The sequence below is a fragment of the Cydia amplana genome, chromosome 12 (assembly GCF_948474715.1).
Source record: "Cydia amplana chromosome 12, ilCydAmpl1.1, whole genome shotgun sequence".
Taxonomy (NCBI): Eukaryota; Metazoa; Arthropoda; class Insecta; order Lepidoptera; family Tortricidae; genus Cydia; species Cydia amplana.
Genome location: NC_086080.1, coordinates 287,237 through 311,298, shown reverse-complemented (window position 1 = coordinate 311,298; position 24,062 = coordinate 287,237). Strand labels below are relative to the sequence as shown.

The window sequence follows — 24,062 nt, the reverse complement described above, 5'->3', positions numbered from 1 at the left end:
GGCTTCACCATCACCATCATATTCCACTACTGGGCGTATGACCAAGAATCTCAACGATGACCAGTTGAACGTAGCTCTCGTCGAACGGTTTTGACGATTTTGAACAAACCACCAACTTTTTTTAAAGGCGAATGCCTCTGTCTGCGTCCTTCCATCCGAATTGCCACTTAAGAACTTTAGCTCCGAGTGTGTCGACGATCTTGGTCGGTTTGAAAGAATCACTGTTTCGGGGTCCGGTCTGTACGTAAACTTACTAGGCGGTGAACCGCTCCATGGAGGCGTGGAAGTCCCTTCTGTGGACTGCCCGGCGCAGCACGTGCAGGGGGTCGTAGTATTTCTGCCATACGAGGGGGGTGGGCACGAAGAGGCCTTGCTCGAGGTTCTCGGAGCCGCGCGGAGGCGGCCGGTACGTTGATAACTGTAACAACATATAATAATGAAAACAAAATAAAAGACTGATCGAACCTCGCGGACCTTTACTGCTAACAAAATTTCTTACTGCCTCGAAGCTTATTTGATATTATAAAAAGGACCGAGAGTTTGCATTCCAATTCCTCTTAGAGTCGCTAAGTCGTCTGCCTAGTTTTACGTGAAGGATAACTATGTATGTATGGGTACATTGTCACTGTCATAAGACTCATAAGTGCCAAGTTGCTGCAAACTTAGCGAGAGAGGCATCTAGATGGCCTTTACATAAACACTGCCCCAATTAGAGACATATCAAGATTGTCAGGCCGTTCAATTCGGCCTGTCCAATTTTTATCGTTTTTGCAAAGTAGCAGTTGGTACAGCTAAAAATGTAAATACAGCGTTTTGCTCACAATGTCTAGCCTCTTTTAACGCCAAATAGTAATGTAGAAGTTTAAAGCCCAGCAACCAGCCACAAGATCACAGTAGCTGATGCTGGAATTTGGAGTCATTGCATACGTACCTCTTTAAGGACAACTTCGAAGTTCCTGGTGTGTGCGTTTCCGGAGCGCTCCGGCATTAGTTCTAGAAGTTGTGAGTGGGTCTTGTCCCCGGCGGCCAGCAGTGTGCTCACTTCCAGCCGAGATTGCGTTAATTCGTCGTTGCCTGGACAATGAGACTCGGGTAAATGGCACAACAAACGCTCATGGGTTATTAAAAAACAGGAGTTTTGTGTCGTGGTATAAAAGCTAGCCACGAATAGGAATTGATCGAAGAAAAGCATATATGTATTATGAAAAATACGTCAGATGATCAAGATCTCTAGTCACTAACTACTGCAGAAACAATGTCATTAAACAATTTTCTTGGCGTTATGTTAGTGTTAAGATTAGCTTACATAATAAATACATGTATTCCTTAAAGTACTCGAAAGGCTCGGTTAATTATGAAATTTAATAAACAGAAACTACTAAGTCTAGCTTATCCTGAAAATAGGCTTGGTTTAAGCAGAAAGTTTACCGAGGTTGGTCCGTGAAGAGACGAGGATAGCTAGGAAGGTGAGCAGGCCCTCCACCATGGCGTCCTGCTCGGCCGCCTGGACGGGCGGCATTGGCACCATGCTCAGCCACTCGCGGACGCCAAACCTGCAAATATTCGCACAGTTTTAGTTGTCATCAAAGTAAGTCCTATCAGCTACATGTATGTATCAAATCATTGGGTAGACATCATTCAACTGGAGCTACATTACAGAATTACAGAATTCGTCCAGCCCAAGATCGTGAGGGCGTAGAGCGACGGTGAAGTGTATCTTCACATGACATCACTCAGCCATGAGTATAGGACAAAGAAGAAGAACTTAGGCTTAAGCTGTCCACAGAAGGTTCTGGACTCACATGCACATGTCGGCGGGGAGGTGCGCGGCGCATATCTGCAGTCAGTAGATGTCCATGTCCACATGGAGTTGCAGTCGGCCTGGATGTATCACGGTGACTGCACACTGTACTCACATGTCGATGCACATGTCGAGGAACTGGTCGGCGGGGAGGTGCGCGGCGCAGATCTGCAGCCAGTAGATGTCCATGTCCACCATGGAGTTGCAGAAGTTGGCCTGGATGTACGTCATGGCCTGCCCCTTGATCTGCAGCCCGTTGCGCACCCAGATGCCGGCAAGGATCTCGTAGAACAAACTCTGTCAATAGAAGAAAATGTGCTAATGAGTTTTGGGGTTTCATTATTTCGTACATTTTTAATATAGACCACGTGGATTTTGTAGTTTACTATATAGTCGAAAAAACAATAAAATTTTAGGTATAGATTTAAAATCAGAAATCAGAAATTATTTATTTGAATTGATACAGTATAGTATGGGGATGTATATAGGTCAAACTTCTTTCATAAACGGTATGGTGACCATCTTACGAGAGTTATAGCCTAAAGTAATTTGTCCTATGCCTACTTATTTATAATTTTTAAACGCTGCTCCATCATTCATCAATTATCGCCTTATCGCTTTATGAACTGAATCAGTTTATCTTTTCCAGTATACATTACCTACTTGACGGTGACCATATCCAGTAGAACATTTTGGTACTTACAATGTGAATAGGTATTAATATTTCTATGTAGAAGTTTCCAAAGATAGACACGCGGCCACGGTAAGTAGGTATAGGGTAAGTATTTATAGACATAGACGGAGTAAGTATTGCTACAGTAGCATTTTTGGCTATACTTGATTACACGATCCGGTGATTTTACGATGCGGGTCGGAAGATCGGACCCTCGCACGAAGGGGACATTCACGTGCATCTTGCATTGTCACGATCGTTCGTGCGTGCTGTGAGGGTAAGCGATGTTTCCTCGTCGCTTAATATAATTCGATTGGCGTCTGCCCTCCATACGCCGTACTCCCGAATTTATGATTGTTATTATAATATTACAAACGACAGGGTCGAGTGGAGGAAACGAGGAGAGGCTGGGCAAAGGCCCAGCGGTGGGACACTAAATTAGTCTTTAAAAAATACCCACGATCCCACGATGGATCGGAGACTGTTCGTTTAGGGTTAGAGGCCGATTTAGTCGAGATTTAACGTATCTGTGTTTGAAATTTTAAATTAAAAGGTTATAAAAATCTATACTTAGGATAAAATTTACATAGCAAAATTTTCACATCTAAAATACTTTGGAAGTTTGGAGTTAGTTTTCTCATGCCTAGTACGCTTCACAATTTACGCGCGGTCTAGCGCTTTCTCAAAGTGTTGATTGTGTGCGCTATAGCGTGAGACCAAATGTCGGTACTGAACTACTGAATTTACACAACAGCGATACAAGAAATGTAAGGCCTTAATTTCGCATTTATGCCAGTAAGGAGAGAAAAATAAGTCACCTTTCTCCCAAGCCTGCTCTCTAAATTGAGACTACTGCAAAATTAACATAGGTGTAGGTATGTAGTTGACTATTGCTCAGTTAAAATTCATCTCGACGGGATAAATTCATCAAACTTAATAGCGATATTTTTTGGAGTCAGAGGAATTCCAATGTTATTCAGCAACCATCAAAATGCTTTTTTTTATTTTTCATTGTCATTACTCCCAATCGTAATAAATAATGCGCCGTCAGCTTCCTAGTCAATCTATCTTGTCAGACTTATACTAAAGACAACACGTAAAGTTTATTTAAATTGCGGCAAGCATTATTTTATTTAGTACACATTTTGCAGGATCCATGATCTTAAGGAAACAACCGTAATGAGTGTTCAATTACTCATAAATACGAGCAACATTACGTGTTATATGAATATAATCAAGGTGTTTTGTTATTTACAATTTTATTACTCATCTAATGGAACAAAGCATGAGATGCTTCTTCTGATCATTTCAATCGAAAGAAACTGATTATATTAAGAAAGTGGATATATTATAACAATTTTATATTTCAAATATCACTCGTTTGGATGCCACCAGCTTGAAACTAAGTATTCTTGTTATCAATGTTTTATCATATAATTTTAAGCGCCTTAGTTTGTTTCAAAAGCATTTTTCGGGGACTCCCACTGTTACTTCAGATGGAGCAACATTTTAACTGTATCATATCATATCCAGGAGCAAACTAGGAGTCGTAGTGGTCGCCATGGCCGAAATCGGCCGGAAGGATCATCATCCTCATCATCGTCATCATCATCATATCATACGCGCAGCAAATCTATTGATTGATTAATTTAAGTTCGACTAACGTTTTCCCTAACTTATACCGTTTGACTGATAAAGCTATTACGTAACTCTTTACGTAATATTAAAAAAAATAAACAAATTACAAATACCTCCATGTGCATGTCAGACTACACCAACAATAGGTACTCGTAGTACACGGAACATTGCACAAGTCCAATCAAACCTATTATTACTACATACATCCCGATCCATCTGATCCATAGGTACATTGTATCTTTGTCACGGCAGGTAGAACCACATTTGCATAATCCCTCATCATTTTGGGGAGAAAAAAGCAGCAAAAAAGTGGGTGCTATTTGGATACAATGTGTTTGTTGACATATGTGGCGGGAGGGATTCTACTCTGTGTTGCTAGCGTCAATTTTTTACAGACTTTCAAGGTTTACAAAAGCGTGAACAATATTTTTTTTTTCGAATAAAAAATCTTCTTTCGTTTCATTTTCGTCTTACATGAGGTAAAACGCAATCTGAAGGATCCTATTGGATTATATCGAGAGAAACGATCATGCGTAACGTATTTAAAAGTACAAAAAAGCATTTAATCCATTCTCGTCAAACAAGAACTACCAGATAGAACGACCTACAAGTGCCGCGCTAACTGTCTGCACAGTTATACGGAATCATAACGTAACCGCCAACCGGTCGAACTCCACTAGCGCAAATTAGAAAAGTGTGATAATTGTATTTATCTGTTTGCGCACGAGTGCCACAAGTGTATTACATAGTTTTACGGAATCACAATGTTCATTGAACTCCACTAGCGAAAGATAGAAAAGTGATAATAGTATTTTAGGTGTTCGCGCTGGCCACCCCACGGCCTCGATCGTCTCGGGCCAGTGCGCTCGCGTCCTCCGCTATGGCCACACTCTCGCGCACGCTTATAGCGCTGCTCGCGCTCGGCGCGTGCGCCGCGCTCATAGACGACGCGCTGGACGTCATACGTTTAGGGAAAGAGATCGGCGAAGAGGTGTTAAACTCTTGGGATATAGTCGGAAAGTCGTTCAACGCGTCAGGGGGTGTCGAGTTGCCGATAATTAAGAGGAAGGAGAGGGTTATTTTATCGAAGTTAGCTCAGGTTTCGCGCGCGATACAGAGGTTAGAATTGGGGGTGGAGAAGACTGCTGCTGTCGCTGAGCTGTTAGCTAAAAGCGGTGGTAGGGGGGCACGATTAGAACTCCGCTTGCACGAGATGGCGGACCTTTTAAGTAGGGTATCATCAGCCAATAGACAGATGCGGGAATACGTGAGCATCCAGCAGGAGTTGGAGCCGAGTACGCTGCAGGACTTCGCGGAGTGGTGCGTGTCGCACGACCCCGGCGCGCTGCCGGGGTTGCTTGAGCGGGTGCACTCGCTGGTCGTGCCGCCGCATACGCATCTGCTCGGCCGGGGGATCCTGCAGCTCGTCTTGGATGATATACAGGTTTGTCATTAAAACATCGTCGATACAATAAACTGGTAAGTAGTAAAGTAGTAATCGAAATAAGAGACCGTGTTAAGATGACAATCGTAATCGTAAATAATCTAAAATAAAAAAAAATGTATAGGGATGATATAGATGCTACAAAAAGCGACCCGATCATGTCCATACTTATTAAGTTCAGTTTGGCGTTTTCTATCAACAATTGTCGTTTAGCTAGGCCCCTAGGTTCGTAATCAAGGCGTCGTTTAAAATAGCGTTAATATAATAAGTGGTGAAATAGATAGGAGACAATAGAAACCGGTTGGTCGGTGACATCAGTGATAATGATAACGTATAATAAATTCAAATTAACGGCTGATAATTATATCGGAATTCTTCGTGCTATTTATTTATAACTGAGTTGTCATAGCGATCGGACGATCGGATGGTAAATATAATAGGTAAAAAAAGTTAGCTGAAGCCTGTTAGGTATATTTGTTTTTTTAATAAAACATAAGGTTTGCAGACTCATTTACATAGCTAAGATGTTTCACTACTCTGTATTCTTGTCCATCACTTATAATTTACATTTTATAAACATTCAAAAGAATAGTTGTAGGTTACATAATGTGCAATGTCATATTTTTAACGTGTTTCAATAAACTGTACCTACCTACAATACAACCATCACTGCAACCATGTAAGGGGGAGTTTTTTCTAAGTTTTACAAACATGCCATTCCTCGCATTGTGGTGCGACGCGACGCCGGATGGCGCGCGACAAACTTCCAATTGTAGGGTAAACAAACAAAATCTTTACGAAGACAATGCAAGGTTTTACTTGCATTGCTTTGCACTCGAGAGCAATGCTAGCGGGTAACTTTATTCATACTTTTCTTACTGAGTTACCCGTTTTCTTTGCTTAACCTCCCTTATTATTATTATTCATTCAAGTATTAATTTGATATGATTATATTCTATCAGTGCATTTTTACTGCAGACATTAATTTAGTTATTAAAGAGTTGAATAATTGAGAGAGGGATTGATAGTTGATACGCCTACACTCATACACTGTAGGTTGTAGGCCAACAATGCTCATGTTAGAACTGTCAGGGTTCTCGGAAATAAATACATATTGCCCTTTTTGCTTACAATGTGCAACGTATCAAGACTATCAGGTTATGTATGTATGTCATTCTTCTAAACACTCAAAAGTTTTTTGTTTGTTATACGATTTTATCTAAAACAAACATTATTCCTTGAGGTGCATTCAAGCTATATTGTAGGAATACCTATCTTTGAACAATATGGCAAGAACAATTTAACCAGACACTTAGTATTTACTCTCACTGCGGCGGTTGGCTGCACCGACACCAAATTACATAATAAAATGTCGCAAAACGAAACCAAAACTTGTTCAAGACCTTGAGTACCATTCGAACTTAAACAATCACAACTTGATTTGATATTATTCGCAATGCATTTCACGCACCAATATATGAACGAGCGAAGTGCACTCAGAGTTGTATCAAATCAATATCAAATTGGGAGTATTGGGAGTTTTATGATATGGGAGGCAAACGAGCAGACAAATCGCAGTTGCCGGCCCTTAAGAGTATGCTCTTTTCTTGAAGGTATACAGTTTTAATACTCTCTTATAACCTCATAAATTGAGCTGAGCGTGTGAGTGACTCAGCCCAAACATAAAAACTTTCTTAAACATGTGTTTTAAGTTTTTATATCCACACGATAGTGATATTACGGGACTAATGATCCAAAACCATTCTGTTCTATTTATAAGCAATAAAGCTAAAAGGAATCTTATGATATTTTGTTACTAACTTATCTCGCACACATTACTGATATCTGAATTTCACCGTTATACATACATAAGATTTACTGAAAATATGCAGTTAAACGCTCTTTAAAGGATATTTCAAGAATTTTAACAATGACAAGACAGTTATCATTACCCTATTTCCCCGCTATCTCAGAGTGTTTTGCAATTAACACATTCAAAATCACTTCCTTAAAAACGCCCTTCACTTCAATTTGTACTCTTGGCTTAGCGGAATATGGTTTAAATTTCCTTGTTGTGTTGAAAGATGAGAAAAGTAACTTCCTTAAAAAACCGACTACTCTACACGTAAAATTTGACTCTTTGTCCTAAGGAGTACGGTTGAAACTTCCTTGTTTTTACACTGTAAAGTGACATTAGCAGGCTTGAGCGCGAACGGGATCAATGAGTCAATGCGTGTAACTGTGCTCATGAGTCACGGGTCAAACAACTTCTTTATTGATTGGATGCTGCGCCTGCGACGCGTAGCCAGACGAGTATAGCCAATATGGGATTGGAAGTGACAATCACTTTCTTAATTCTATACATATTTTGAAAACGTCTGCAGGCTGTACAAACCCGTCAGACGTTTTTGAAAATTTACATTTAAAGTTAAATAATAAAATTCAGGTTACTTTTGCACAGCTGACATTTGACAGAACTCATACTTCGTTTAGGAACGGTAAACTTAATGTCCAAGCACATGAGTCATCCGTGTCAATATCAATCAACACTCATCGCTTTCAACAAACAACGACTCAGTTTCCCCGTCAGATGTAGTCCGACACTATTGCTACTGAAAATGCATAAGGCGTCATAATTGTCGTCAGTAAAAGTTATTTAGGCGCTGGAGTCTTTTCTAAATGGGAATTGTATCGGAAAAACCCGCCCATCGGTGTAGTTTTGCGAGTGGATTTCATAATATGAAGTCCCCTCTGGCTTTGTATATTCATTGAGCTATAGTTTTTTACCAAATTTCGTCAAAATATGTTCAGTAGTTTAGCAGTGAAAATGTAACAGTCATGAGTGACATTCTCATTTAAAATGAAATGAAAATGAAAAATGAAAAATCGTTTATTGGTCACAGTCATTATTGTGTAACAAATTTAGAAAGGGTTGGGACCTCCTAGTAAGTATATCAATACTTGTGACAGGAGACCCCGCTCTTCCAGCAGCAAGTTAAGGGTACCTATACAAACCAATGGAATACTCGTTAATTATGTAGGTACAGAAAGTAATACATTAAAACATATAATTAGACTAAAGTAACAACAGTTAACAATTCAATGTAATGTAATAATCTGAGAGTACTTTATATAGGGGTAATAATTATTTTAGTATATAGTACGAAAGTTTTGTTTTAACATTAGGAAAATAATAGGCTATGCTTTGTTACGAGTTATGTTAAATTACCTATATTAATAATGTGTGTGTGTGTGTGTGTGTGTGTGTATGTGTGTGTGTGTGTGTGTGTGTGTGTGTGTGTGTGTGTGTGTGTGTGTGTGTGTGTAAAATATTTCAATGGATTTCTTGTTACCATTGAAATGTCACGCCAACGTCTTGAAATGGTTCCACAATAGATTGTTCACGTGCATCATATGGCGACCATTCAATGGCCGTGACCTGTCAATATTATAACTCCGTACAAGTACAGTTAGGTTGCCAATGACAGATTGAATGGGCAACATGTAGCGGAAGCCAGGGTGTAACGCACTGACGTTGCGTTGATAACGGTTAGTCGATTAAAATGCGTTCTTGTTGACAGCAAAAAATATTGAACAATTTATCTCAAATCGTCACTTAATGTCTACTGACGCTTCTATTGTTTTACTTTGAGTAAATGTACAATGTGCGATTGTGCGTACCATCGTTTACACGCTTAATTAACAACAATCGCAAACCTTATTGTAAAGAGATAATCTACGAATGGTCATTTAACCTTTTGAACGCCTGTCGCAGGCGCGCGTTATTGTGAACTTTGTCGGAATGCACAATGGTTGATATTATGGGGCTGTAGTAGCACAGCACGCGTCAGCTAACGTCTTTGGCGATCGAATGGTTAAGTGCTGTTGTCAATACCTGTCAGGCCCTGAACTCTGTACTCTACTGTCTTAAAGTCTGTGACTAACTACCAGTCAAGTCCACGCATTGTATTGTATATTTTGCGTGTGAAGGCCATATTAGTGGACATTGTGTACCTATACAGCGGGTATGATGCCCCGAATTCAATGGTTACGACGGAAATGAGCAAAATAGGTGTTTGTACGCTGTCTGTGTTATCAGAGTGCAAATTTGAGAGTGGCGTGCTTAGTAAGCGACAAGAACCTATGTTTTTACAGGACTAGACTTTTGTGACTTTTCTTGAATAATGTTCGTATCGACGTATATGTTCAGTGAACATATTATCTTTAGTTTAGTTAACAAAAAAGTATGTCGCATTTTAGACGGTAAAAAGCAAAAGTCTTTTTCATGAATCGAAGCCAATATTTTTATTCTTAAATTATTTCCTTCCTGTAGAAAACGGTCTATATGACGTTTAATAAAGGTAGTATTTATTGGTGCATAAATCGCTACATAATGAGGTGCAAGGTGCAACACAAAAGCATATGCTGAAACCTGTTCGGAGTATAATTGCTCCTAGTCGCCAGATACTGACTCATATGAAGGCTAAACTTTTTATATACGATGCATGTTTGTCGTAAAACCTAGCCTTCACAAAAAGTTGCTTGACAAACTTATGTTATGTTAGTCACTGAGAGAGAGCATTAGGTATGTTATGAGTGTTGAAATTCGTGGTACTGGAGCCGAAAAATAAATTTAGAGATATACCTAATTTAAAGAAAAATTTGTATGAGCAGGCTATGTAACATAAGTGTAATTTTTGTGAAGTTAATCGAACTTGCATAAAATGTCATTCAATAGAACTTGCTAACTATGTAAACAAACCGCCATACTAAAATTGACACTAAATGTCAATTTACTAGTAACTTTTGTTTACATTGTTAGTAAGTTCTATTGAATGACACTTTAGAACAACCAGTAAAACTTTTGACAAAATATAGCCAGAGGGTGGATTTTTTTGGATAGGATATTCTACTTTAAAAAATCTGTCAATAATCGAAACGAAAACGAATCATAGTTTTGACTGTACAATGGAGTCCAAAACACAAAACCACATGCACCAAATACACAACCTTTCCTTTTGCCGTAGTCGGTTAAGAGCCAACAGGACAGGAGTGGTCATTTCTCCATACAAACGTACTCGACTGTTTCCTCCGTGGGTTTTGAAGCTAGAGCAATGATTTTTTTAACACAGATTAATATTGTCAATATCTGTGTCGGACCGTTTTGCTTTTTTTGATATTTTTGTTTTTTAAGGCGCTAGAGCCCTTCAAAAATGGCCAAAATGGCCTAATTGACTATGCCGCAATGAGAGGCGTGGTATTCAAAACTGATATCAATTAGCCAAAAAAGCAAAACGGTCCGACACAGATAATTTCATAATCATTTAGATTTCCAAATTTGGTTACGATTGGTTAAGTTTTGGAGGAGGAAACAGTCGAGTACGAAACCTCGATATTTGAGATTTTTACGCAGGATTTTTCGCCTTGTCCTTATCGCACTAGTTTTAGGAGCCGCTTCCGTTAGCGAGACGGGTATATTTACCTAAAATATTTAAATCTCAGCTCCTGTTGGCTCTTAACTAGGAAACAACACGCTCAATCCCAGGAAGCTTGATAGTGATATCAACGGACAGAAGTCACCATCCGCACGTACGGTAAACAAACTAGATATTTATTTTAATTCTAATAACAACACATGGTCAATATTCCCCATTAATAGACCTTACCCCTTTGCAATAAGGCCTACGAATAGTCAGCCAGCATAGCCATTGATGGTGTATCGGTTAGCCACGTAAACTCAATAAAGATGATTATAATAATGGCTAAACGTGGGGACGGGCCGATTTTCACCGGTGTTGAATACCCACGTGTTAATTACGGACGTGCATGTGGCATGTGGCCTACATTCCTAAGTACAGTTGGTGCAGTTGTGTTACAATTGGCATAGAGTGCACAGACCATGTGTAATCTTTGCACAGAATATGAACCCTGGAGCAAGTTCCCTTTTAACCACTTATTTTAATTTTACTGTATGGGAATTTTCATTGTTCACTGCCAGTTCAGCCTTCCTTCTCCATTTGCATTTTTATAGGCGTTTGAAATATGTTATTATAAATATAAATCGTAGTTCGAAACGTTACATTATATTACATTGATACCCAAAGGATTACTTGAACAGATGTTCAACATGTGTGACTTTGACACTCGCAAAAAAATGTCGCAACAAAAATAACGTTAACACAAGATCGATATAACAAACAAGTGCGAGTCGGACTCGCCCATGAAGGGTTCCGTATTTAGGCGATTTATGACGTATTAAAAAAAAACTACTTACTAGATCTCGTTCAAACCAATTTTCGGTGGAAGTTTACATGGTAATGTACATCGTATATTTTTTTTAGTTTTATCATTCTCTTATTTTAGAAGTTACAGGGGGGGGGACACACATTTTACCACTTTGGAAGTGTCTCTCGCGCAAACTATTCAGTTTAGAAAAAAATGATATTAGAAACCTTAATATCATTTTTGAAGACCTATCCATAGATACCCCACACGTATGGGTTTGATGAAAAAAAAATTTTTGAGTTTCAGTTCGAAGTATGGGGAACCCCAAAAATTATTGTTTTTTTTTCTATTTTTGTGTGAAAATCTTAATGCGGTTCACAGAATACATCTACTTACCAAGTTTCAACGGTATAGTTCTTATAGTTTCGGAGAAAAGTGGCTGTGACATACGGACGGACAGACAGACGGACAGACAGACAGACAGACATGACGAATCTATAAGGGTTCCGTTTTTTGCCATTTGGCTACGGAACCCTAAAAAAGGAACAAAACTGAGATTAGGGATTCATTTCAATTCAATATTCGGCCTATTTTTTAGGGATCCCTGGAAAAGCCCTGAAGCGAATTGATTGAATTGAATTGGATAGAAGGACTAAAACATATTGCTAACCCACCGTCTGGGTTGAGAATAGTCCCTGCGGTTTCGACTTTGGAAATCATTCCTTGAGGAGCAAGGGGGATGAAATTTACAATGAAATTGCTGATTCTATATATTGCTATATAGCCAAAGTCGCAGGCAGAAGCTAGTTAGCTCAGGTTAAAAAGCAGGGTCAAGACTAATAAAAAAAAACAACTTGATATGCCTATTCGCTATTCCCAGAAGTTCAATTAAACAAACACAATAATAAATATCACGACACATTGCGCGGGAGCGTGTCCACCGTCAGCTGACGAGTTCGTTTATGTTACAAACATGTACGTACATCTAGTACAAACTAAACCCATCTTTATTACAACTATATAAGAATATAGATAGCCGCATTATGCCGAGTGTACGTGAAATAATGAAGCACTATATAACAATAATACGGGTGCTATTGCAATCGCTCCCCGAGTCCAACTCACAGGAGAACCATTATAAATGCATTCCCATATCATACCGAGTTATTACCAAGCCAAAGCTCATAGCTTCCCTGGTTGACTTGAGCATTTGACTGAATAGCGTTTGGGAATACACGAACAGTAGGCCGGCGTGGCTTTGTAGATGTAATCGGTGCATTGCAATAAAAGCAGTATTGTTATTGTGATAAATATCAAGGAGGGTGCAAGACGTGATTGGTGCCTTAACAGCATTTATGCGGGCCAGTGGTGTTGTGTCGAGCGTGTCGATGTTGATGTCGATACGGGCGGGTGAAGCTGATATCGAAATGTTGTAATCGATCGCATATTTGACGTACCTACCTAGTCGTGTTTTAATATTAACAAGCTAACACCACATTGTTGTAATTTTTGTGCTTCGATAATTCTACATAGGTATTCGCATAAAAACATCATCATTATGCACAGAAAAAAGAAATACAGTCAGCCCTGTCAGCCGCTCAATCGAATATACATTTAGTTCATATAAATAAATAAAAATAAATAAATAAAAATTGTTTATTTCGGACCAACATAATCAACATAATCCAACATAATCTGCTATTAGACAAATGCAAATAAAATCTGCTATTAGACATTAAAATCTTAAACCTATGTAGTATGGCCGACTGTACTCTAAAAGCCCGATAACAAACGTGACTGACTTTAATCTTAAACTTGAATGTGCAATAAAATATTATATAGCGGCAACTAACGTATCAACTCCGATTTTGAAGTAGAATATGAAGTTGTAGCTTCAGTGTAAATTTGCACGTGCATAATTATGACCGGTATAAATAAAGTCGATAAGTAAACGTCTCGTCCCTACCGGCGGTCCCCACTCGCTCGCGCGGTCCCCTCGCCAGTGCTCGCCGGGCTCTCGACGGCGACGGTCCACCATGCGGCTCCTAACTCTATCGTTACTCGTAGCCCTCGCGCTGGGGGACCCGTCCCCTGTAGACCACATCCGAGACAATTTCTACAAGCTCGAGAAGGAGCTATGGACGAACGCGACGAATCCTGACTGGATAAACGCGGGTTTGGGAGCAGATATAGAAGTGACAAAGGCGTTCTCGTCGTTCCACGATCGATTCTCGGCTGTGCCGATGCCGCCGCGGCCGCAAGTGGACTCCTGGCCGTGGGTGAAAGCCACGGAGAAGATGGGAGTCGTCGACAATCTTTATAAGAACTTCATCGAGTTTGTGAAGCGGCAGGCGGTGCCGGGGGCGGTGCCTTCGCCGGTCAGAGAGTGGTTGGACTTGGCGGAGGTGATACTGCGGGACCCGAAGTTGTCCGTAGCTGATGCGGTCCAGCGGCTGGACGAGCTTATCGAGCATGGGGACATGTTCCGGTCCACCTTGCAGGTACAAATGCATCAGGGATATAAAACGTGTGATTTTTCTAGAAGCGTGTTAATTAAACTTAAGGACAAAGTAACTATTTATGAGCTTCTGAAGTTCTAAACTGATATCCATCTTAAATTCCTATCAGACTAATTGGCCACCTAACGCAAAAAACAGTGTCAAAGCATTTTCGAAAATACAAGTGTGTAAAAAGTGTACAAAATATCTGGATACGCCTTGAGAATAGAGTACGTGTTCAGATTTTGGTGAGCACCATGTCCGCTCCGATATATCTGATGGCGACTGTACGTGCAAATTCCATTCGTTAATTGTTATAATGAGCACAGGAAGACGTAAGCCGAGCTCACGTTAGCAATAACATTAGCGACGGAATCTGAAACCATTAAACCACTGACACGACCAACTTATACAATCGTGTTTACGATTGTCGCTGCGATTTCGGGCTCATCCTTCGTAAACATTGATAACTGGGCCTTGGGATTGTTATTACAGGCAGTGGCTACTCGGTCTCAGAGCGTAAATGGAGTTAATTTGCCCAATTAAAAACGCGTTGGATTTAATTTCAGTTAGGCTCAGTGAGGACTTTCTTGGTGAAACCCTCACAATTGTTAGGTTAATCTAACAAAGTCGTAATTTTTGTTATCAACGTCAAAATTAAGGCATTTTGAAGAAAATCATTCTTATCAAGGTATCAAATCTCAAGGTAAGCCTCATTAGTAGGTATCCGACTCTCAATATTTATTTTTATTATCTTCTTAGAATGTTATTATTATGTTATGGATATAAAAACAGCTAGCTTATACTCGATATTATTGTTCTGCAATAAAACAGATATGTAACACAACCCATTGAGCCTATAGGAAAAAGATCACAGGAAAATAAATCTAGCCAGTCTTTTACATAAATATGTGTAATGAACAAAGAAACATCAGATGACATCCATCCCGCGCGGCATTTGTTTAATCTGTAGTATCTGTACTAACTTGACTATTGGTGGACCGTATGTCTTCACAATAAGGTTTACGAATTACATATAAATTAACAGTATCAACGATGATACAAAAGGATGAAATGGAAAATTGCAAATAAGAAGACCTTAACACCTTGTTATAAGGATGTAGACTGGTCAGTTCTGCACGTTCTGTACAAGTTGGTTATTCTGATCCGCTCGACGGACAAAGGATTTGCCGTTGACGGGAGAACAATAAACTGATTAACATTTTGCTGAAAAATACTTTAAAATGTGGTCACGGTATCTAAAACACTCTACAAATTGACATTTATGAATCCATGCTTATCAGTTTGCCTTGTTGTGTAATAAGCCCACGTTTGAACAAAAGGATAATCTGACTTACTTCCAAATTGTGTTGATTAGTAATGTAAAGTATCTAAACTGTTTCTTATTTGGTGGAATTTGTTTAATTCAGTCAGTCTAAATCATCAGGCAGTTTAAATTAAGCCTAATTATTGAAACCTACTTTTAGAAACCGTTGTTGTGTTTTAATAATAATCTGTCTTGTTGATTATTATTGTTAGATGTGGAAATAACACGTAGAGACAAAGCGACGCGGTCAGCAACTCAGCATTACTCAAGGAAACAAACGAATCATGTCACTAACCTTTACCGAGAACTTTTCTACATATTCGCACTGACAACTTTCCTAAAATGGCTCCTAACACCTTATAAAAAGGTCGCTTACTGCATAAACTCACGCGAGAGACTAAACAGTAGGATTGCGCGACACATTTACATAAGATATGCGATACCTACTGCTAACTGTGAGGTATATTTTTGCTAAACAATTTTATATTTCCTACTGGAAAACAGGAAAATATAATGACTTCTAAAATATAACTTCCTCCATAATAGGAACAGGTCATTCAACTATATCCAACAATTGGGGCGCACGTAGAAAATCCATAAGAATGAATCACAAATACATCATAGCTATAGCACAGCATTTTCTCCAAGTTGTTAATAAACAAATCACGAGCACGACGTAGACAGTCATAATTTCGAAATTATAGTGCAGTAAAGATTTTAATTTCTACTGTTAAAATCTGTTTCTAGACAGCGACAGATTTTTATAAGAGACAAAAAGGCTTCCCCGCAAGAGATTCTTACTCGGATGGTTCAGTAACCCTGCAATTTAAGGCTTATATCGTCTGCGAAGTCACATGCAAGTTTAGTTTTATTGCCGGCTACTGAGATACACCCAATTCAACCGATCGGTCAAACACCGCAATCTAACTAAAATCGCATAGAAGTCGTAAAATTCACTGTCTAAATATGGATCACGTCCACAGGAACAGAGCCAGGACCTGTGCGAGCTGCAGATGTCGCCGCACCAGCTCATCTACGACATGTACAACACCATCGCCCTCACGGAGATCAAGGGCTACGCCATGATGCAGTTCTCCTGGATCCTGCTCAAGATCTACGGGAAAGGTATTAAAGGCTGCTGAAGACAATTTGTGTTTAGGACCTCTCTTTCCCTTCTATTTAAACTTAAGAGTGAAGATAAGAGTGAACGCGCGAAAGTCATAAGTGAAGTGCATCGTGTTTGAATTCTGTCGTGTGATATTCTGACTGACTAAATAAAGCATCACAGGAACGGGGTCATATGTCCTTCCGCTTCTCTGCTACCAATACGCACATCAAGTGTAATAACCGATTATCACTTTGTAGAATCACGTCGTCGTTGATTGTAGTTACATTGTAAACTCGATATACAACTGAGGAGCGACTCAAGTGACTCGTAAAGAACGCAGCAACCTTGAACCTCTCGCGCTAAGTGTTGCGACATGTCCTCTGATAGTAGCTACATCATTCGCACGCGCAGCGGAAGAGGGGGACGGATAGTACACTGAACCTACCGCATTGTGAATTATGTTGTCCTGATTATGTGCAGTATGGAAAAGGAAAGCGAGGCGCTAGCTACGATGCATATTGAGTGGCTAAAGTCAAAACTAACGAAGTAAATTACAAACGTTACAGGCAACTACACAGAGGAAGCCAGTCTGACGCGACAACGCTACGCCGAACGGACGGAGAAGACAGCAGCCGCCGCCAAAGCAGCACTCGCTATGTCCAAACGAGGGGTCTACCGATGTGATCCCGCGCAGCACAAAGAAGGTAAACACAATCATCCTCAAGGCTTTCCAAAGCTGCACACACTCTTCTATTTTAAAATGCAATTTTGAACTCTAATTTATCAAAGAAGACGACTCGCGAGTTTCACTAAAATACCAACTAAACTCATCAAATGTTCGCATATTCCAGGTGAAACCTTCGCGCAAGTTACTCGCCTACTGCAGGGCTACATCGAGAACGAAGTGGACATGAACACGGACGGAACGTGCCGGGACAACTGCGCGTACTATTCGTTAGCTGAGCGCACGGGCTGCTTTAAAGAGCTGTACTGCGCGAAGCAGAGGCCGTGCAATGGGAGGATTCTTAACTGCCAGTATATTGACTCGGATATGTGGGTCTGTCCTGCGGTAAGTCACAAGTTCTCTCTTTGTATAAGTTTCAGGTGACACTCGTCACGTTTCCTTAAGGCTTCGTGCATCAGATATCCGATCATCAATTGCATCAATTCATAACATAAGACATATTCATCTGGGTCTTGTTATTAGTTAATATCCATTGTTTTAATCAAAATAGATGAAGAAGGAATTGTTTTAAGAAATAAAAAAGAATGACAAAACAACTCATCTACTGAGAGTCATAACATAACAACAACGATAAGGCTACTTATTTACGTAACTCAAGAATACAGCGAACTTCGCCTAGAAGTACGCTCATGTATATTAAAACGTTTCTAGCATCGTAAAGCTACCGTAGTGAGCGTTTATTAATGTTTTCAGGGTCGGAACAGCAACCGGCGGTACGAGTGGATCGAGTACGAAAACGGGCGGACCCTCGGCCGAGCCGGCAGGTGCACGCTGGGAACCACCAAGGTTAGATCGATTTAGAGGGGTCAAATATATCTATACATTTATCGCCTTATAAGCAATGTAATAAGGTGCAAATGTATGAATATATCTTTGAACGTGCCTATAAGTAATTGACGCGCGTTGATTGGCCAATAGTCTCGCTCATTGGCACGAATGTTTGTCTAAGTATGCAAAAGGCGCATAAAGGTTATTGGAGCAAACGTTGGGCATGCGAATTTATTTGTTTAGCTTATCTATTTGACCCGGGTGTAAAACGGGGTCGACAGATTACAAAACAAACTGCGACGTCGAGTAAATCTGAAGAGTGTTGTGTTCAACGCTTCTATTATGCGCAGTTAATTAGATTTTTAACGAAACTATTTCCTCAACTAGGTACGATAATTGCGTGAATATAAATGAACCTTTAAATGTGAACTCAGCACAAAGTTTAACCAGAACTTGTCAGGCGAATCGCAAGTTTAATGCGTCGCTTTAGAGGCTAGTTTTGACAGCGCAGCCTTCCAGGTGGACTCGTGGTGGCGCTGGCTGTTCTGGCACTGCTCGTACTGCATGTGCCTGTGCGACGAGAAGACCCACGAGTCGGACCGGTACTTCAGCCTCATCGACGCCACGTCCGACGTCAAGAACAACAAGTTAGTCCCGGATGGGACGCCCGCACATCTTATACACCCAAAGTTCATCTTGGCTGCTAAATCGTGATTGCGCTCGCATGTTGGATACGTTTTGTATAGCTGCGTCTATTAGATATTATTATGTCGAAGAGAATGTGTTACACTTCATGAACTTCTGAATTCTCATTTGTCGCCAGACACTGCGAATTAGTTTTACGGTCAAAAGCGTGCCAGAAATTTGCATTTTTTTTCTGTATTTTACTTTTTTGTAAAGCTCAACATACAGTTTTTAAAAAGTTAAGGCTATAAGGCTCTAGCAAGAAAATTAGTAGTACTAATAACACAAAATTAGTAATATTCTTAGTCTCGTAAAAAAGTATTTGACTCTCACGCCTGTTAGCCGTTGAGAACCGTGTTCGCATTATATCAGTGTCAAGTGGCAAGTGTCCAGGTCAAATAGGGGCATGATTTATTACCGGTATTGGAAATTTAGTAGCGGTATTGCCTGAAGAAAATTTAGACAGAAGCAACCACTGAAGTCTATATTTCGATAGTTTTCAACTTTTGACGGGTCTCAAGTCAGTAAGCAGTGTCTAACTGTAATTTTTCTTGAAGGTGGACTCTTGGTGGCGCTGGAACCTCCAGCACTGCTCGTACTGCATGTGTCTATGCGAGGACCCGGCGTCGGAGGCCGAGCGCGTCTTCAGCTTAAGGGAGGCCGTGACGGACTTACAGAAGAACAAGTCAGTCGAGGCTCTGTAACGCTTTGGGTTGCCAGTATTCAAGTATTACTTACAAGATCCATTTTAGTTATATTTTTCTCATTATTTAGAAAACTTACAATAGTGTATTTCATTGTAAAGTTCACTTTTTAACACATCAACTACAAAAGTAGACAATTCGAAACTAACTACGGGAAAGATGCTCATACATCAGAAAACGCTATATAACATGAATAATCATGTGTAGATGTGTGCTCCTTCTTGAATAGACAAACTTATAACTGTAATCGTCTTTCTAAGCAAACTCTGCCAAGATTTTGCCGTTACAAAGTATGTGCTATGACCGTCATATTTCCATAGTAATTTGCCGTTGATGGCAGAACTCCCGTCTCCAACACTCTAGTCGCTTGACAAATCCAGGCGTTAGCTTGATCTGACTATTTAAGCAGCTAGTACACAAACGGTCAGTTTATGTAATACTTGAATACGACGAGGACCAAGTGACAGAAGCTAGATTTTCCATTGGGGCAGCACACGGCTTCCAGCGCACCAGCCGAGGGTCTGTCGCTAGTTTGGGCAGTTCCTTGTTGCTTTGGGTTCAGCTTTGGGTCTAATGTTCTTTACTAATGGCATGAGATGTGCGGGTGTCTTATTTTAGATAAAATTAAGTTAGAAATTAAGTTGGGTAACATAAGATAATTATTGAGTAACATACATTCATACTTATAAGTGGTTTAGTGGTAAAGAGATCATGATGAGCTTACTCATCTAATTAAATAAGTAAAATCATACTGAAAAAGGTAACTGAATTTAATGATCGTCAATCATTGACTAAAATAGGCTTTATCGTTTGTAGGGACAAATGTCGTGATAACTGTCGCATTTGGTTTTCAGAATAAGCTACTAGAACTTTATTTTATCTAGGAACAAATCGAAATCCTGCTGAAATCGAATCGATCGCCGAATCAGGAATCAGGAGGAACCAATTATAGGTAATTAGTATTTAATATGTTTCAGGGTAGTAACAGGACTGCGTATTGTGAAGCTCGGCCGAGTATTCCACCTGCAGATCAGCGAGGGCGTGCTCGGTGAGCGAGGGGCTGTCACTCCTAGTGGATGGGTGCCAGTCGTCAAGTTCGACCCCGCGGATGTAGGCGTGGCTGAGACCGATTATCACACGTTGACCTACGAGCAGCGAGCGATAGATTTGGACGAACTGGACTCGCCCAAGGGCCACGTGTTGACTGGAGTCAGGTTAGTAGCGAGCAAGCTTGGAACTGTGATTACATTGGATAATAGAAACAATGACATCGGCGTAGCCGTGTTTTATTACCACGCCACGCGAGGAGTTTGGGGTACATTTGAGATAAGGACTTAATGCACATTCTCTTAATAAGAATTGTCAGGAAAACCCATGCAATGGTAGGAAAAGTGTGGCGCAATACGAGAGTATACTAGTCAGCCATTTTTTGAACATTCTTTATCTAATAACGCGATGAAATTATTAGTCTATATTTCACTGGCTTATTATAGTCATTATTATGTTAACTAATTTATCATTAAAAATATTCCAGGTGGCGAATGATCGGTGCGCATCTACACTTCGAGATCAGATCCACACCTTTCAACTACACCACTGGTCGCCTCGCACCCGACAGAAGCCAGTGGATCAGCAATGACAACACAGAGGGTGCGGATCAACCAAGGTCGGTCACATTACCCGTCGTATAATTTTTACATCATTCATAAGACATGTTAGGCTCACGTCACACTTTTGATATTATCATAATTATGTATCGGATCAACGCGATGATTGCACCAATTATTTTCTTATAGTCACGGGTAGTTGTTATTATTACATATTCCATCCCGCGTAATGCATTAGGCATTTTGTATATAAAAAAATTGTGATGATTGCCAATAAAACAAGGCTCAAGAAAGAAAAAGAAAGGTTCAAGGGCATCAGCTTGTCAAACGTCTAACGAATAAAACAAGATTTTCCAGAAAGCGTTTGAAACTCTACACTGTTCCTATACAGAATAAGTATAAAAAGAAACTCAAAACACAACTCTATGTCCTATCGCATAAAATGTAAATTCCAGGAAACGCCTAGAGTTGTATAAGCCAGACGTGCCGACGCGCAGCGCGGCGCCCATGCCGGTGGACTCGACGCACGACCAGTACGTCGAGTTCGTCAACTCCGACTTCGAGGCGGACGCGGCGCAAACCACGGTCCCCTTCCTGGATGTGCAGCCCGTCGAGCCCATGAAGGGTGAGATCACTATTCATTTATCCATTTAATTATTATCAGAAGCTGTCTTCCGTCACGTTTAACTAGGAAAGCCTGGCGAAACTGGCGAATGTGCTTAGAACGCAATTTTCAGTGAAAGCACAGAATAAATAATAGTACTAAGTACAGAAGACTCAGTCTAACAAAACGCGTCTGTTACGATCAGCACAGATATAGTCGCTAGGTGCCGACAGCGCCACGCGCGGCTTATGGCTTTCCCCAAAATTGGGGCCGGAACGGATGTACTTTTAGCTACCTGTAGCAAAGCGACGAAATCGCGGAGTGAGCCACGCCTGGTGAAAGTATGTTTTTTTACTAACATCACTTCAATCAACGAACGCCAAAATGCTAGCTGCAAATAATGAGACCATTTCGATAACTAATATCCTTCTATACGCATAACATTAGATATGCCCAAAAGCCAAGTTAATACTAAATTTTTTCAGATATTGTAATAGTCGATTACTATCATTTAACCGCCAATTTTACTTTATAAACTTATCATAATTGGAATTTTGGACTTCAAATGGATCTTTTTCTGCACGATAAGATTGCTATTGAAGTGGAACGGGTAAACAGCTAACCATAATTCGATTGCGAGGATTCAAGCCGCAACGAGATATATTACGTAAACATACTCGTGATGATCATGACCCCCGCGTTACAGGCTATGCCTAGTGCGGGGTTCAATGTAACCTTTCTGCTAAACTTCAATTATGAATAAAAATATTGTTATTCTTATTGTTATATATGTGTTTTCAGGAGCGTCGCTGGCGAGCGGCGCGGGCGTCGTGCACCGCGGCTCGCGCGGCTCGGGCGGGTTCGTGACCGTGAAGCTGTTCACGTACGACTACAGCCCGCACGTGCGCGCCGACCCGCCGCCCCACCACGAGCCCGACTTCGTGCCGCTGCCCGTCGTCAATTAGATGGGTTTAATACGTTGCTCACTACAGAGGATGCATAACTGTACAACCTACAGTCAGAACAAGCTCACTCTGCGTGGCGTTTAACAAAGTGTGGCATGTCATTTCTATGAAAATATGATGTTTATAATGACACCGCCTCACTTTGTTATATTCAAATCAGTGCAAAGTTAAATTAGACTGACTATATGAGGGCTTGAAGTGAGACCGTACGCTTAAGTCCAGTTTAACATGTTGTCACAAATGTTTGCGACTTTTGTATCCTATTTAATACAAAATGCCATTTTGAGGGCGAAAAAATTGGCGATGAATCTATTTTTTATTTGATTTTGATATCTAACCTAGCTTAGGCGTCCTCTGCTGTGAGAATTGAATTTAGTTTTAAATCTCAGTTAGGACGAGTGCGGCCAGGGGCCTCGGGAGATACTTGGTAGCTCAGTAACTTAACCTCTGGAGTGATCAGATTTAAGACTTTGTACGCTTTTTTTAGAAAGATTTACATCACTTTTAGTAAACAAAAATTTTTGCCAGAGCACTTGAGGGGTATAATGTACGTTTGGAATGTTACATATGAACGTGTAAAGGTGATAACAGGATAAATAATATAACCATAGAATAATGAAAAATAAAATAAGCGCTTAGTAAAAACCCTGGTCACGGCACCAAAGTGTAACGCAGACCTTTTATTTTGAGTGTAAATGTAGCAGCAAGTTATCTTCCGAGAGCTTCTGTGCTGTGGGAACTGTACTCATGATTGTAGTGTAAGGTTTTGATAGTAATAAACACTTCTTAATTAAAGTTTAACATTCGTTTCATTTCACTCAAAAATCGGTACCTACGCAATAATTTGATGTGATGCCTACATAATACAGAGTAGATTTATAAGAAAGTATCCGTAATTCGTCATTTGAAGTAACTCAAATAATAATTTTCCAATGTGACCGTGTTTATGCAAGCTTTGATATGAATACCAAAAAGTGAAGATGTATAAAACTCTCCGTAAGTTATTGCCACATACAGTATTGATGTGTTCCGATTTGAATACTCGTTTTTTTTTAATCTAGTCAATATGTAATGTAACTAAAATTACTTGCCACAGCGACCTCTCTCGATCTTGTGAAACACAACGAAACGCTTCACAAAAAACTGGTTCGAGACTTATTCATCTCGTAAGTAAATAGTATCAGTTGTCCAGAATAATTGTATGAACCAGGGTCTTCATATTTTTTGAACCGCGGGCTTCGGCCTCCGCTTCCGTTCCGCGGGCCGGATCG

At 40.2% G+C, this 24,062-nt stretch overlaps 2 protein-coding genes across 3 annotated transcripts in view; one reads left to right on the top strand and one right to left on the bottom strand.

Annotated features, from left to right (window-relative positions):
• LOC134652852 (E3 ubiquitin-protein ligase Ubr3) overlaps nt 1–24,062 on the bottom strand; it is a 103,043-nt gene that overhangs the window by 25,308 nt on the left and 53,673 nt on the right. The window contains exons 10-13 of the mRNA XM_063508051.1: nt 1,917–2,098; nt 1,429–1,553; nt 932–1,074; nt 255–418 (exon numbers count right to left, since the gene is read on the bottom strand). Coding sequence (XP_063364121.1) covers nt 255–418; nt 932–1,074; nt 1,429–1,553; nt 1,917–2,098 — 614 coding nt within the window. The remainder of the gene's footprint in view (nt 1–254; nt 419–931; nt 1,075–1,428; nt 1,554–1,916; nt 2,099–24,062) is intronic.
• On the top strand, nt 4,969–22,848 carry LOC134652808 (uncharacterized). Of its 2 annotated transcripts, none has more exons than XM_063507979.1 (10): nt 4,969–5,556; nt 16,590–16,731; nt 17,281–17,418; nt 17,566–17,783; nt 18,153–18,245; nt 19,469–19,596; nt 20,593–20,829; nt 21,150–21,281; nt 21,678–21,847; nt 22,628–22,848. In XM_063507979.1, the coding sequence occupies exons 1-10, from the start codon at nt 4,993–4,995 to the stop codon at nt 22,789–22,791; spliced, it is 1,986 nt and encodes a 661-aa protein (XP_063364049.1). In that variant the 5' UTR covers nt 4,969–4,992; the 3' UTR covers nt 22,792–22,848. The 2 variants fall into 2 exon arrangements, with proteins under 2 accessions (XP_063364049.1, XP_063364048.1); XM_063507978.1 differs by lacking the exon at nt 19,469–19,596 and adding an exon at nt 18,747–18,874 and having other exon boundaries at nt 22,628–22,847.

Bases quoted from the DNA above. Each gene is read 5' to 3' on its own strand.
- LOC134652808 (XM_063507979.1), top strand. From the start codon at position 4,993: ATGGCCACACTCTCGCGCACGCTTATAGCGCTGCTCGCGCTCGGCGCG. The intron at 16,732-17,280 runs GTATTAAAGGCT...CAAACGTTACAG, and splicing joins GCTCAAGATCTACGGGAAAG to GCAACTACACAGAGGAAGCC. The intron at 18,246-19,468 runs GTTAGATCGATT...TTTTTCTTGAAG, and splicing joins GCACGCTGGGAACCACCAAG to GTGGACTCTTGGTGGCGCTG.